Source organism: Schistocerca gregaria, chromosome 2 (genome assembly GCF_023897955.1).
Source record: "Schistocerca gregaria isolate iqSchGreg1 chromosome 2, iqSchGreg1.2, whole genome shotgun sequence".
NCBI lineage: Eukaryota > Metazoa > Arthropoda > Insecta > Orthoptera > Acrididae > Schistocerca > Schistocerca gregaria.
The window spans coordinates 793,766,510-793,780,964 of NC_064921.1; the positions used below are offsets into that span (position 1 = coordinate 793,766,510).

General features: G+C 41.0%; 1 protein-coding gene across 2 annotated transcripts in view; it reads right to left on the bottom strand.

The window, feature by feature from the left end:
- The window catches only part of LOC126335060 (uridine 5'-monophosphate synthase), an 89,680-nt gene that overhangs the window by 46,416 nt on the left and 28,809 nt on the right, over window positions 1-14,455 (bottom strand). For both annotated transcript variants that reach the window (XM_049997944.1, XM_049997943.1), the window contains exon 3: window positions 4,910-5,032. In XM_049997944.1, the coding sequence (XP_049853901.1) occupies window positions 4,910-5,032 (123 nt within the window). The remainder of the gene's footprint in view (window positions 1-4,909; window positions 5,033-14,455) is intronic.

The window sequence follows — 14,455 nt, forward strand, 5'->3', positions numbered from 1 at the left end:
AAAAATTTATTTCCAATCCACTATCTTATAATTGTCCCCAACATGGCTGTAACATTTGTCACAAGGTACCAGGTGTGATCAACATAAAACACTGGGTTATTGGAAAAAAATCAGTGTGGCATATGCACTTTGTAGAGGATCAGTTCAGTTTTGTGTGCCAGACAGGCTTAACTTACTGATCAGAAAAAGAGCATCTAATGCAATATAAAATTCACAAAACCAATCAAAATTATATGTTGTAAACAATATTGTGCCATTACCACTATTGATAATGAAGTCCCTTTATTATGATTGGGAGGAGTTAACAGAATATGTATATTAGCCAGAAAGAGTCAATATAAGACAAATGACTAAGACAGTTTTCCCTCTTCTCACTTACCTCTACCAGACCAGGATTTTTTGTCTTCAAGCCAAAATATTAAAATATTAGTTAACTGCTAACACATATTTATAGTTAATTAAATGCACTTCATAAGTTTCTCCATTTGCTAGATAACATAAATAAAGTATTTTAAAGCTTTTATAGTATCTACCAATTTTCAATTGTCTTTAAGAACAACGAGGGAAGATTAGTGTTAAATGCCTCATCACTGATATGAGAGAATAGACAAAGCACGGGACTGAATCGAGGGGAAAGGTTTGCAAATTGACTGTGGTGTTTGTGAAGGAACCAACCTGACTTCCATCTACACTGGTTTGGAAAATCCACAGAAAACTTGAATCAAGATGAGACTGATGGGGATACAAGCCCAACTTTTCCTGATTGTTATTATAGTAAATATTTATTAATTGGTAAACTGATATACCTTTAAACATCCGAGTAATACATTTTTTGTTCTCACATACTGAAATCTCTGATAGAAGCTCCAGGCTGGAATATCAACAATTTTAAGGAAAGATAGATTGCTACTTACCGCAAGAGTGAGGGGGGGGGGGAGTGAGGGGGGGGGAGTGAGGGGGGGAGTGAGGGGGGGAGTGAGGGGGGGAGTGAGGGGGGGAGTGAGGGGGGGAGTGAGGGGGGGAGTGAGGGGGGAGAGGGACTAGACTGCCAACTGGCACAGTGGCAGGATAATGCGAGACAGAGGTGGGGGGGGACAGTTGCATGCTGGTCCAAGTTGCCAGAGTTAACAGTCATGTGTGAGTGAGGTGTGCTGGCTTGTGTGAATGAATGGTGTGTTTTTCTCTTTCTTTTTCTGATGAAGGCTGTGGCCAAAAGCTAATGTTTAAGTGTCTTAACTGTGCCTGTCTGCAACTAAACATGTCATCTTCGCTGTAAGTAGTACACTATCTTTTCCTTACATTGTGAAATTTTCAATTGGGCATTCCACTATTTGTGTTGAAGGAAACAACAGCTCCTCTCTCAGGTTAACAGTTTTATCACACTTACAAGCTATTAAATGTCATCACAATTATATACAATTATTACTTAGCAGCAGGAATGATTCTTCCTTGAAAGGTGATGCCATGAAAAGCCAGTGACTGAAGTGGCAATAGCCATCTGTCCTCAAAGTGAAGAAGGAAGTAAAGTTAGAGTTTAAAGTCACACCTTAATCTAGACTGTTTGATGTAGAGCACAAAGTATGCTGAACAAGGATGGTGAGCAAACCATCTGGTTTTATCCTGGAGTGATTTGAGGGAATCACAGGAAACCTTTAACTCATGATTGGACAGGATGATTTGGACTCCAGGTCTCCCAAATTTCGGTGCAGTGTCTTAACCAGTGTGCCAACTGTTTGATGTTTTAGAATGTGCTCAGTAATGAAACATTCCTTCTGTACAAACTGCTTATGCTGCTCCAGTCACAGGACTATGATTATCAAATGAGAAATAACATAGCATATAGGTTCATACATCCACAAGCCCACCATTCCCCTCCCATCCCCCCCCCCCCCCCCCCCCTCCCTGAAAATGTAGTACAGATTTTTTTTATTCATTGCAAAAGCCTCACATTTCCAGAAGTGGTTGCCTTGACTGGATAACTATCAATTCTTCGGGCTATAGTATCTTTCTTGAGTCACCAATAAAATGTATTTCTTGATGCATGGCCAACTTATTTATATTGAAAATGACAGTTTTTGAGTCTTGTCCCCTTCCTTTCTTCATCCCACTCCCGACACCAAGATGATTTCTGCAGGCACCCATGCATATTGCAATATAACAAGTGGAGTGAGGAAAGAAGAATAGAGAAAAGAGGAAGGGGTTGGGAGGGGAGGGGATGGGCTGGTATCAACACTGGAGAAATTCCTGTGAGAACCGGCACAGCAACTTTTAACCACCAGGATGTAATGTACGACGTAATTTCCCACTTTTAGCTGTAACTTCTTTTTGTTGTGCGTCTATAAAGATATAATACAATGTACCCAGAAAACATAACAGGAAAACAGCAGCAGGCATATATTTAACATTTTGAACAATAAAAACAGTTACAGCAGGAAGAGGGAAATTGTCATTGCTTAAAGAATTTATAGAGTCTGTGATCCTGTATTACAATAAGTTATCCAACATGCTAATTACTCTGGTCACAAAGGACGAGGAAGGGAGACAAGACTTACAAATGGCCACAGAAGTACATCAGCAATAAATAATTGCTAGCATTTTTGTTTTGACAACTGAATGCAAAAACTTCAGCTACTACTAGGGTTGTAGCTTAAGCACTACACTACTTTTACTTCTTCTTTGAAGGAAAAGAAAGTAAGATTGGGTGAAACATCCTCTCAACAGCTAGAGCAAAGGGCAGAGCATAAGTTTGGTCCAGGGAAGGATGCAAAATGAAATCGGTTGTAGTATTTTCAAAGGAACTGTCATGGAATTTGCTTTCAGCAACTTCAGAAAATTTAAATCTGGAGACTGCGAGACTAGTGTTCACCTTTTTTGGTAACAAAGTAAAGGTAAGGCATGGCACCTTGTATCACTCCTGTCTAGAGCCCTAGTATCGGGAGAATGACTCGTGCGTGCATAGTGACAGGTGGTCTGAAGCAGGTTCAATGGAGTATGTAGTCCTACTATGGCACAGACATACAAGAAAAAGGTCAGGAGAATACTTTGTGAATTGTTCTGTTTATTTCTTGAAGTTTTTTTTGTTTGTTTGTTTATGTTTGTACAGTTTTGTATATGGTTTTAGTAGTGTGAATGATACATGAATGTGGTCTAAAGTAAATATGTAGATCGTTGTTCTACTGATAAACACTGTACGAACTAGCATGAGAAATTTTTGAGACAGTGTGAATGCAGACTGGGAATTTTGTATCATAATATGTTAAGTAAGTTTATGGTAAAAGGAAAAATAATTCAAGTGCAAATGAAAATAGTTAATAATGTAAAGTATAGACAAAATATCAGAATGTTAAATATTTATTTCAGGAAAAGTACACTTCGAAAGTCTTATTTGTTGATTGGTTAGTCATGAAAAGTGTGGACTAATGCAAGAGAATAATGTTTTTCTATTGGCCTAAAAGAAAACTGACCAATCAGAACAGAGCATTCTTCATGTGTCTTTTCTCTTGGAGATATAGAATGCTGTCAGCAGTCAAAGAGTTGGAGCCCAGCCTTCCAATGGCTGTGTTCGGGATGAGCTCCAAAGGACATTGTAATTTGCCCGTTTTAGTTGTGCTAGATGTTCCAAAAGTGTTTTAAAGTGAAGGCATATTTATTCCAGTGTTTTTTAGAAAGCATGGCAGATCGGTGACTAAAAACCTGAGTGCATTATACACCGATTAACTTTATAGAATGGCAAGCATTTTCATTAAGAACAATCCGTGCTTAGTAGCTATTCAGATTTTGGGAAATATGTTACCATAAACTTGCTAATGTGAATGAAAGGGTTTGTGCATGACTGTGGTAAGACTAGCATGGGCTTGGCAGTGAAAGCGTAAATTATTGAGGTTCAGAATGTACCAAAGTTTTGCCAGTATTTCCACCTTTCATTCAAAATTAAGACCTTTTCCCAATTCTTGGAATAGTTACGTTGTATGCAGCCTGGTGTAAGTTGCAGTACGGTAGGTTTCTGCTTGGCTTTCCTATTGACAATTGGCTGCAACGAGTTCAAAAAAATGGTTCAAATGGCTCTGAGCACTGTGGGACTTAACATCTGAGGTCATCAGTCCCCTAGAACTTAGAACTACTTAAACCTAACTAACCTAAGGACATCACACACATCCATTCCTGAGGCAGGATTCGAACCTGCGACCATAGCAATCGCATGGTTCCGGACTGAAGCGCCTAGAACCGTTCGGCTACCACGGCCGGCTGCAACGAATTCGCAGGTAGGTGCAGGTAAAAAGAAAAAAGGAACTGCGCCACCACAAAGGGGCTGAGGTAGATTCCAATAATCCATATGCATATAGTTTCATACACACGGTCACCTTTTTTCTTGCCCAAATTTGATGTCATCACTCAATTTCTTTTTGACATAAAATAAAAAAAATACTTTCAAGATTTCAAATTGCAGATAAGAAATAAAGTACAACCACTTGAGCATACATACACATCCAGCACTTTGTCCATAATTGTCACTGTCCTTTCTATTTTTAAATGTCCATAAAAAAATGAAACAATGGTCAGCTGATTTTCTTTCCGAGTTTATATACTGCTGATATTCCTATTTGTTGCTAATTGTCTGTAATGCTTTATATGATTTTCTCAAATCACTTCAGAGAAAAGACAGTTATTTGAGTACTACTGCGGTATTTCTTTGTTGTTATCACTTCATGTTTTCATTATTGGAAAATGCTAACAAATATGCCAGCTATACAGATATATTTGCACAGGGAAACAAACACATTGCTGCAAATACTGTCACTGTAAACAATAACTACAGAGAGACAGGCTCATTCCTTCTTAATCAGGCAGGAATGATAATTAAACAATCTAGGATATACAGTACGCAAACAGAAAATTATTAACACATTACCTGAGAAAGAGTGCATAGACTACTCATTTGTATTCCATACTGAGCAACATTTTGTGTACCGCCTTGCTCTCTATCAACAACAACGACTGCTTCTGTGACAACAAGGCCCTCTTGTGTCAAATCCTGTTTGGGGAAAAAAGGATTTTTTACATGGTTCAAATATTTATAATTAATGTTGTTACCATGACTGAACCTTCTTTCAAATAGAAGCAGTAACAAATGATAGCCACAAAATTGTCACACTTAGCATTAGAATCGGTACAACAAAATTTTGCAGAATATATCATCTATAAATTCTACAACAGAAAATAAGTGCTTCAGTTGTTACAGCTGCAAATGTTTGTTTCAAACAATTAGCAATACTAAATGTTAAAGATGTATATTATGAGACAAGCTCTGTTAATATGTTTGGCCAATAAAGTGTAACTGACTTTCTATCAATTGATTTTACAACACACTCTTTGTATTTAACAAATTGTGTGGTTTGGTATTAAATGTAAAATCTTTATTTTTAGTATGAGTGTGTGATGCAGGTGATTAAGTTAAATACTCTATGATGACTGTCTCAGCAAATAAAAGATTACACCTCCATCTATTAACTCCACTTCTGGCAATAAAATAATGTTTCAATGGCTGATAACATTTATTCCAATTCTATAATTGTACTGTCCACTATGCTTATCTAAAAATTCTTTATGAAGATACTTCAATGTTTTTCTGCTCTCAGTTTTACCTTTTTCAAATCTCACTTAAAATTTCTTAGTTTGTCTGAAGTAAGGGGAATGCACATTTATAGCATTATTGTAAATTTAGAGAAGATTTGTTTTTTGTTGTTGTAGGGCACAAAAACAACTGGGGTCATATGTGCCCGAGTCAAAACTGCAGAACACAAAGACAGAGAGGAGTTAAAAAACAAATGTCAATCCCAATTGACATAGGGGTATACAGTCAAAAACAGGGACAAGAGAAAGGGCTACAAAAGACACCACACAAATGGAGGCCCAAAACAAAGTTAAATAGCCTTTGCCATTTTCCTTTCACGGATAAAAAGTAAAATGCGGTCGACAGCCTACGCGTCATTTGCTAAAATGCTCGATAACTCAGATGGCAATCCCAAATGGGAACAAAAATGTTAAAAAATAGACATTTCATCAGGAAGAGGCAGACAGTTAAAACTTGGGCGCAATGTGTACGATGTGGTGGGGAGCACCTCTTGCCAAATAATGATGGCTAAAAAGGCAGTGCCCAATACACAACCTAGTTAAGATGACCACCTCCCAACGGGAGGGCCGAGAGGAGGTCGTCCAAGTCATTGGGAGAGGCTTGATAATCCCGAGTTTATTTCCATGAGGAAAGGACCAATGGTGATGCCTAAGGGACACCACCTCCTGACAGACAGCAACACGCAGATCTAGTGGGCTGAGGTACGAGGACTGCAGCTTTGGCAGCAGCGTCAGCAGACTCATTTCCTGGCATGACCAGGAACCCACAAACTTCAAACTGGTTCCACCAAGAATGAGTGAAAGTTTTCCTGGACCCGCTGTAGTAAGGGATGGGCAGTGTACAGTGCACATAGACTTTGAGGGACACTGGGAGGGTGAGCAGAGATCACAATTAAAAAGTCTGTTCCGCTGGGTGTACTCGGTGATCTGAAACATTGAAAAGAGCTCGGCTGTAAACAATGAGCAGTGCACCAGAAGCCAATGTCTAAAACAATGTGTGCCAATGACGAAGGCACACCCAACACCATGGTCAGTCAGAATGCGATCAGTCTACATACAGGTGCTATCGCAAAATTCCATGCGAAGGTTCTGAAACTGAATGTAATAGAACGAAGTGGGAGTAGTAACCTTAGGAAGTGAATGAAGGCCAAGATTATCATGGACCACTTCACGAAACCAAGATGGTGAAGGGTTCACACCCACTGGGAAAGTTGCAGGTAGTGTGAAAAGCTACTGAAGTGAACACCGAAAATGGACCCCAGGGGGTAACAGAAGAGGGACATGCCTCATACTGGCAATCAAAGGAATCATCAAAGGAATCATCATCAAAGGAGGTATAGGATGGGTGGCCATGCATGGCAGACAAATGGCATGCATACCTGCTGAGGAGAAAGTCACAGCGGCAGGACTGTGGTAGTTTAGCAGCTTCAGCATACAGGTTCTCAACCAGGCTAGTGTAAAAGGCGTCAGTGGCCAAATTGATGCCATGAAGGTGGATAGTGTTGAGACGGGGCACAAGAGGGACGGACATGCGGACACATACACAAAGAACCCATAGTCGAGTTTTGAACTGCATCCCAGGAAGCACCATTGAGGAAATTGAGGGACTGCTGCCAGGTAAGACACATGGGAGAACCAAGAGTGTTTCCTATAGAGCATGAGCTCCAGGAATTTCATAGGTTCAATGGATGGAAGAGCAAAAGGCCCAAGATGTATAGACAGTGGGAGAAACTATTTGCACTGGCAGAAATTCGTACAGACCATTTTGTCAGGGGAAAAATGAAAGCAATTGTCATTGCTCCAGGAGTAAAGACGATCAAGACATAGTTGAAGATGCTGCTCAGTGAGAGATCTGTGGAGAACTGCAACATATGGCAAAATCAACAAAAAGGGAGCCAGAGATGCCTGGCAGGAGACAGGCCATTATAGGGTTAATGGTGATAGCAAAGAGGACAATGCTGAGGACGGAACCCTGAGTCACACTATTTTTCTGGATAAAGATATCTGACAAGGCAGAACCCACACACACACCTTGAAAACTAGGTCTTTTAAAAATTCGTGAAGGAAACAGGACAGGCAGCCATGGAAGCCCCATGTGTAAAGAGTACAGAGGATACCAGTTCCCCAGCAGGTGTCACAGGCCATCTGCAAATTGATGAACACTACCACAGTCTGGGATTTTCGCAGACAACCATTCATGACATGAATGAAATAACAAAATGGTCACCTGCAGAATGCCGCACTCAAAATCCACACTAAGCAGTCGTTAGTAAATTGTGAGACTCAAGCCACCACGACAGCCGGGCATGAATCATACGTTCCATCACCTTGCAAATGCAGCTGGTGAAAGAGATGGGGCAGTAGCTAGGAGGAGGGTTTTTGATCTTACTGGGCATAGGTATGGTATGATGGCTGCTTCACACCAATGCCCTGGAAATGTGCCTTGTGCCCTCTGCCCAGATGCGGCTGTATTTGTTAAGCAGAAAGTGCTTGCTCGGAAGAGAAAGGTGCTGCAACATCTGAATGTGGACAGCATCTGGCCCTGGGGTGGAGGACTGGGATGAACTGAGAGCTTGATCTAGCTCCCTCATAGTAAAGGTGGAATTGTAGCACTCACGATTCTGGGAAGAGAAGGGTATCGCCCAAACTGCCTCCACTCGTTTCTCATGGAAGAAGGCTGGGTGACAGTGGGAAGAGCTCGAAATTTCTGCAAAATGGCGGCCCAAGGTGTTGGAGGTAGCAATAGGGTCCACAATGACACCGGCAGCGACTGTCAGGCCGGAAACTGGGGAATGGATCTTGGTGCCAGAGAGCGTCAGAGGTTGGTACAAACGACAGAGAAAGGGGTGTAACTGTTAAAAGAACAAGTGAATGAAATCCAGTTAGCTTTTTTGCCATCCCAAACAACGCAGTAGCACTTTGCACGCATCTGTTTATAACAAATGCAGTTTGCCATTGTAGGATGGCATTTAGAATCGCAGAGAGCACATCTTCGTCCGTGAACTGCATCATGGCATACCTCAGTCCACCTAGGGACTGGGACATGGCATGGTAAAGAGGAAGCGCAAGGAACGGAACATTCTGCAGCAGTAAGGATAACCTGGTCATCACAACTGAGGAAATCATATTCTTTGAAGGTCACCAAGGGAGGAGTGAAGCCGCCAGTGAGCCATAGTAAGCTGTCATTGGGTCTGAATGGACCACTCAAGATGATGGGCAAGTTGGGCAGTGCACCAGGATAGGTCCAAATGGGAATACGTGTGCGAGGAGTCGGAAAAGAAAGTGGGTGCTCCAGTGTTAAGGAAGAAGAGTTTAAGTTGGTTAAGGCGGTCAGCCAAGAGGGCACCTCTCTGACAGGTTCTGAGAGAACCCCAATGGGGATGATGTGCATTATAGTCACCGAGTAGCAGAAATGGGGGAGCTTGCTGCCCAACAAGCTGAAGGAAGTCTGCCCTGGTGACATCAAATGATGGACGGACATAAAGGGTACAGAGGGAAAAAGTCAGGTGGGGAAGGAAAAGGCAAACTGCAGCAGCTTTAAGACTGGTAGTCAGCGAGATGGGTCGACTGTGAATATCATCCCGCACGAGCAGCATGATCCCCCACGAGATGTAATGCCGACCTCAAGGGAAGGTCAAAACAAACTGGAAAGAAATGTGAAAGCTCAAAGCGGTTGTGAGGATGCTTTATCATTTCCCATCAGCAGAGTACAAAGGGATGCTGCAATGCTAAAAGCAGTTACAAATCTTTGTGGGACCGAAGGCCACAAATGTTCCATTGGAGGCGTGTCTCTGGCTGCCGAGTGACATCCTGTGAAGACTCGGCTGCTACAGAACACAGAAGCAGGAGGATCCTGCTTCATTAGGTCCACAGAAGTATTGTCTTGCTTGTGCTGTTGGTCTGTGGAGACCAATGCAGAAAAATAGTTGGTGGTGCGCACCAGCAATGAGGAGGCTGGCCGGGCTAAGGCATCACTTGGTAATACCATTGAAGAGGATCTTTGAGTCGGCGAGAAAACTGTTTGCCTTTGTTGGACTTCAAGCCTTTCCAGTTAGCAGAGGAAGACCCAGGGGTTATTTTTGGTTGGAGGGACATAGGAAGTCTTCACGGGAATATTTCTCCCGTCCTTTCCGGCCTACTGGTTGTGTAGCTGATGGCTTTGTCCCTTTAGGCGAGGATTTGATGGCTGCTTGTACAGCTGAACAGGGTGATGGCGATGCTACTTTGGCACTGTGCAATTTCACAAGCTCCGAGCTGAATTCGAGGTCGCATGTCTGTGTGACCATATCATACACGGAGAGAGAGGTAACAAGAACAGAACTGTAAGTGCCAGATGGCTGAACGCAGGGTTTGTGACTAGCCAATAACTTGCGAGCGACTGGTTAAAGCGCATTTTCCTTTACCTGGATCTCCTGGACAACACTCTCATCAAGATACACTGGACAATCCTGAGAAGAGGCAGCATGACCGCTATTGCAGTTGACACAGCAGGGAGGATGCGTCGGACAATCACCCTCATGCGTATCCGTACCACAGGTTACACATTTGGATGGGTGTCAATCAAACGGTCTAGTGTTGTTCAAATGGTGACACTGGTAGCAGCGCATCAGGTTCAGAATGTATGATTGGACTGAATTTCATTGGCTGCTTTGATCTTTGACAGAAGCACCACTTGATCAAAGGTGAGAGAAAGTGTATGGTGGGCACTAAGGAGGAATCTACCTTTTTCATCACCCGATCGACGCCACTGACACCCTGATCAGAGAGGTAAGATTGGATTTCAGCCTCCGTCAGACTGTCCAGCAGCCAAGTGTAAATAACACGGGAAGAATTCAGAATTCTAAGGACCTTGACAGCAACAGGGTAGCCATTGAGAAGCAAGGCAGCAAGCAGTTGTTGTGTCTGCGAATCAGAAGTAGTCTCCAAAAGCAAAGTGCCATTCCATAAATGACAGCAGGATTTCACAGGGCCGGGAATTACACCAACACCTTTCTGAATAATAAACAGATTTACTGTGGTGAAGGATTGACTGTCTTTAGTATGTGATACCATGAAGAACTGTGGTGCAGCTGCATTGGTGATGGTTCACACCTCAGGTCACACCTTCCGAATAACTGACAGAGGGACCAATCAGCAATTTGGGAAGGTAGCACCTCAGGCAGTCACCTCTTCCTGGTCCTGGCCTGTACCAGGGGGTACGTGAGAACCCTACGCATCGACCCAGGCCTAGGAATTATGTGTAACTCAGTCACGTGTTATGCGTTAGACGCATGGGCCGGCCTCCAGGAGCACACAGGGAGGAAGAAGAAAAAGAGGAACCTCAAATGCCAAAGCAGAGGAACAAGAGGAAACAAAGAAAGAAAGAAAAAGGGAATGAAAAACAGTGGTGAGACTGTTCTTATGTCAGCAACAGACAATGAGAACATTCCTAATAGCACCCCAGATGTGTTCCCAAGGGTGGGGAAAAAAGAATAGCATGAGGATAGACATACAGCACGGGAGAGAAAATATGCTGCAAAGGCTTGGGCCCCATGGTAGCCAAGCTCAAACCCATCAAAAAGTGGCGGGCCCACAGGAGGGGGGGGGGGGGGGGGGGGAATTTAGAGAAGATAACTGATAAGGTTCACAAGTATACTCTCAGCTAATTCTGAAGCTGATACAGTTAACATACAGGGAACAAAGGTTATCTACAAACTGTACAGAAAGTAATTTGCTGTTAGAAGAGTTGAACGACCTAAAAGGAAAGCAGTAACTAAGAAGGGAGTGTGAACAATTTGAACCAGTCTCCCATATCATTCCATCTGTATAATGAGCAAGCAGTAATGGAAACTAAGAATAAATTTGGAAAGGGAGTTAAAAGTTCAGGGAGAGGAAATGAAAGCTTTAAGGTTTACCAATGACATTGTCATTCCATCAGAAACAGCAAAGGTCTTGGACAATCAGCTGAACAGAATTGATAAGATCATCTGGAAAAAGAGGTAAAAAGAGAAACATAAATGTAAATAAAACAAAGGTGTGACATGGTGAAAGTAGCAGGTGAGTTTTGCTATTTGGGCAGTAAAGTAAATTATGAACGCAGAAATATGCGGAGTATAAAATGCAAACTGGTAATGGTAAATAATAAAAAAAACCACTATGAAAATGTTAACATATACATAAGTACTGTTTGTAAGTATTTTGAAGTTTAGCCTTATATGAAAGTGAAACCATGGACAATGAAAAGTATAGACAAAAGGAGAACAAAAGCTTTTGAAATGTGGAGCTACAGAAGAATGCTGAAGATCAGGGATAACTAATAAGTAGTGATAAGGTACAGAGGAACTGATCAAGAAACGAAATTTATTGCACGGCCTGAACACGAAAAGGGTTTGGTTGATAGAAAACATCCTCTCGCATCAAAGAATTGTCAATTTTATAGTGGAGGGCAGAGTGGAGGGTAAAAATTGTAGAGGGCCACCTAGGCAGGTTCAAATGCATGAATGGTGACAGCAGTTACCCATAGAGGTAAGGCTAGCACATGACCAACTAGCATTAGAGTTACATCAGACCAGTCTTTGGACTGAAGATAACAATACACCACCACCACCACCACCACCACCACCACCACCAACAACAACAACAAAGATGTACACAATAAAATGACCAAAACTCGAGGTAGGCATATCAACAATGTAGGAAACAACACATTGCTACTTACCGTAAAGCAGACATGTCAAGTTGCAGATAGGCCCATGTAAAAGGCAACTGTCTTATTTGTGGCTGTCTGCAGTTTGACATGTCTTCTAAGACATAGATAAAATGGATAGAATGAGAAATTCTCTCTCAAATTAATAGAGAGTTTTGAGATCTTGTAAATTCATTGTTAAGGTCAATTTTTTGGAGATTTGGAAACCGAGGACAAAGATTTATGAATAAATAAAGTATATGAATCAGATCAACAGGTTTTAACAGCCAAAACATTCAGTATGTTGATCACGCACGAGTTCACTGAACAGCAACTTGTGTTACTGTCTAAATTGTGTATTTTTCTCTTTCAAGACAGAAATGTTGAAGTACTGAGCACACACAAGTGAAATGAGACAGAAATAAGATACATTATCACAATTTTCACTATTATGAAAAATGATCACATGCGAAATTCAGCTCTTCACCTGAAAAAGTTCATAAGCTCATTATTATTTGCTGCAATGGAACTTCACACTACGAATGATTATTGTTTACGGAAAAAGTAAAGAAGATTAAGTTTACACATCTCTGCAACTTTATAATCATAAGTGGTGCAAAACACTCTCACATTGCACAAAGATACAACAATATTTAATTGCTGGACATAATTTATAGAAACTGTGGAAAACATAAATTAGAATTGTTTGTCAAGGACTTCAGCTTTGCTCTTAAATATAAATCTGCTGTCTTAAATACTGTGTGATCTCATTCAGCACTGGCCACCGTGTAAATGTATGTGGCAACAATTATTAACAAATTACTAATCTTGTCATATCCATGTCTGGACATCACTTGCATGTATGTATATAAGATAGTGAAACGATAAGTATCCTAAATGTAACATCTGACACATTTCATCATCTCAGAACATGTAATGCCTACAAAAAACCTTAACATATTGCAGCTTATTAGCAAATGTATACAGTACTGAATGGAAAATGCTTTTTGCTCAATCAAGTTCCTTTCTGAAAAATTACTACTAGTCAAGTTTAACTAATAAATCTAACAATTTAAGAGAAAATGCTTCATACACACAGCTTTTACACAGAAATTTCTATATATGTCTAACAAAATGAAGATAATGTCTGAAGTAAACAATGTCAAACTGAAAGTACTTAGATGTGCTGACAAATGATCAGGAATTATTACACACATATATGTTCACTAACTTACCATCATGCTTGAACTGGAAAATCTCTACCTCTCAAACACAGCAAACTACACACAGTCCATAAAACTACTGTAACGCAGGTTAAACATTTTGCTTGAAAATGGCTGCACAAATGAAATGTGATCATTTATAAAATAAAAATAAAATAGATATAAAAAAGTCAATGCAAGAAACTATTTTCTTTTGTAAGATTTATCATTCCTGTGGCTAGAGATGGATTTCAACTACTATCTTACCAGATACAAAAGCAGTTTCTTACCACTGTGCCACCTCACTCGGCAACAATATCACAGATAAATAAACTCTATGCTATATGATAGGAAATCAGATTTCAAGGTTCTTTTTTTATGTAATCACACACTGCTGTTGATATGTCAGAGATGGCACGTACAGTCTTACAACCAAAACCAGTAGCAAAATAAATTATCATTGCTAAAATAGTAGCTTGTTGGCTGTTCACAATTTCATTATTTTAAATACATTAGAGATATATACTGGTGGGGCAAAACATAATGGCTACCTGCTTAATAGCATCAATACAATACAGTAGTGATTCTGTATGGCATAAATTCGACATGTTCATGGTAGGTTTCCAGAGGTATTTAGCATGAGCTGGTACATGACAGTTCCTCCGGGATCACATCAGTGAAATTTGGTGATCACGACATTTACGTGAGTTCACTATTATGCTTATCAAAGCACTATAGCAACATTATGACCCTGTAGTAGGGTTATCCTACTGGAATATGCCACTGCTATTGGTGATGATGACGAAGCATGAAGGGTTGCAAGTGGTCCACAACAGTGTTCACGTAGTTCACAGCTGTCATGGTGCCTTTAATTACTACAAGCGGTCCCATGAAAGGCCAACGTGAATGCCCTCATAATATAATACTGCCCCCACTGACCCGAGTCAGTAGCATGGCG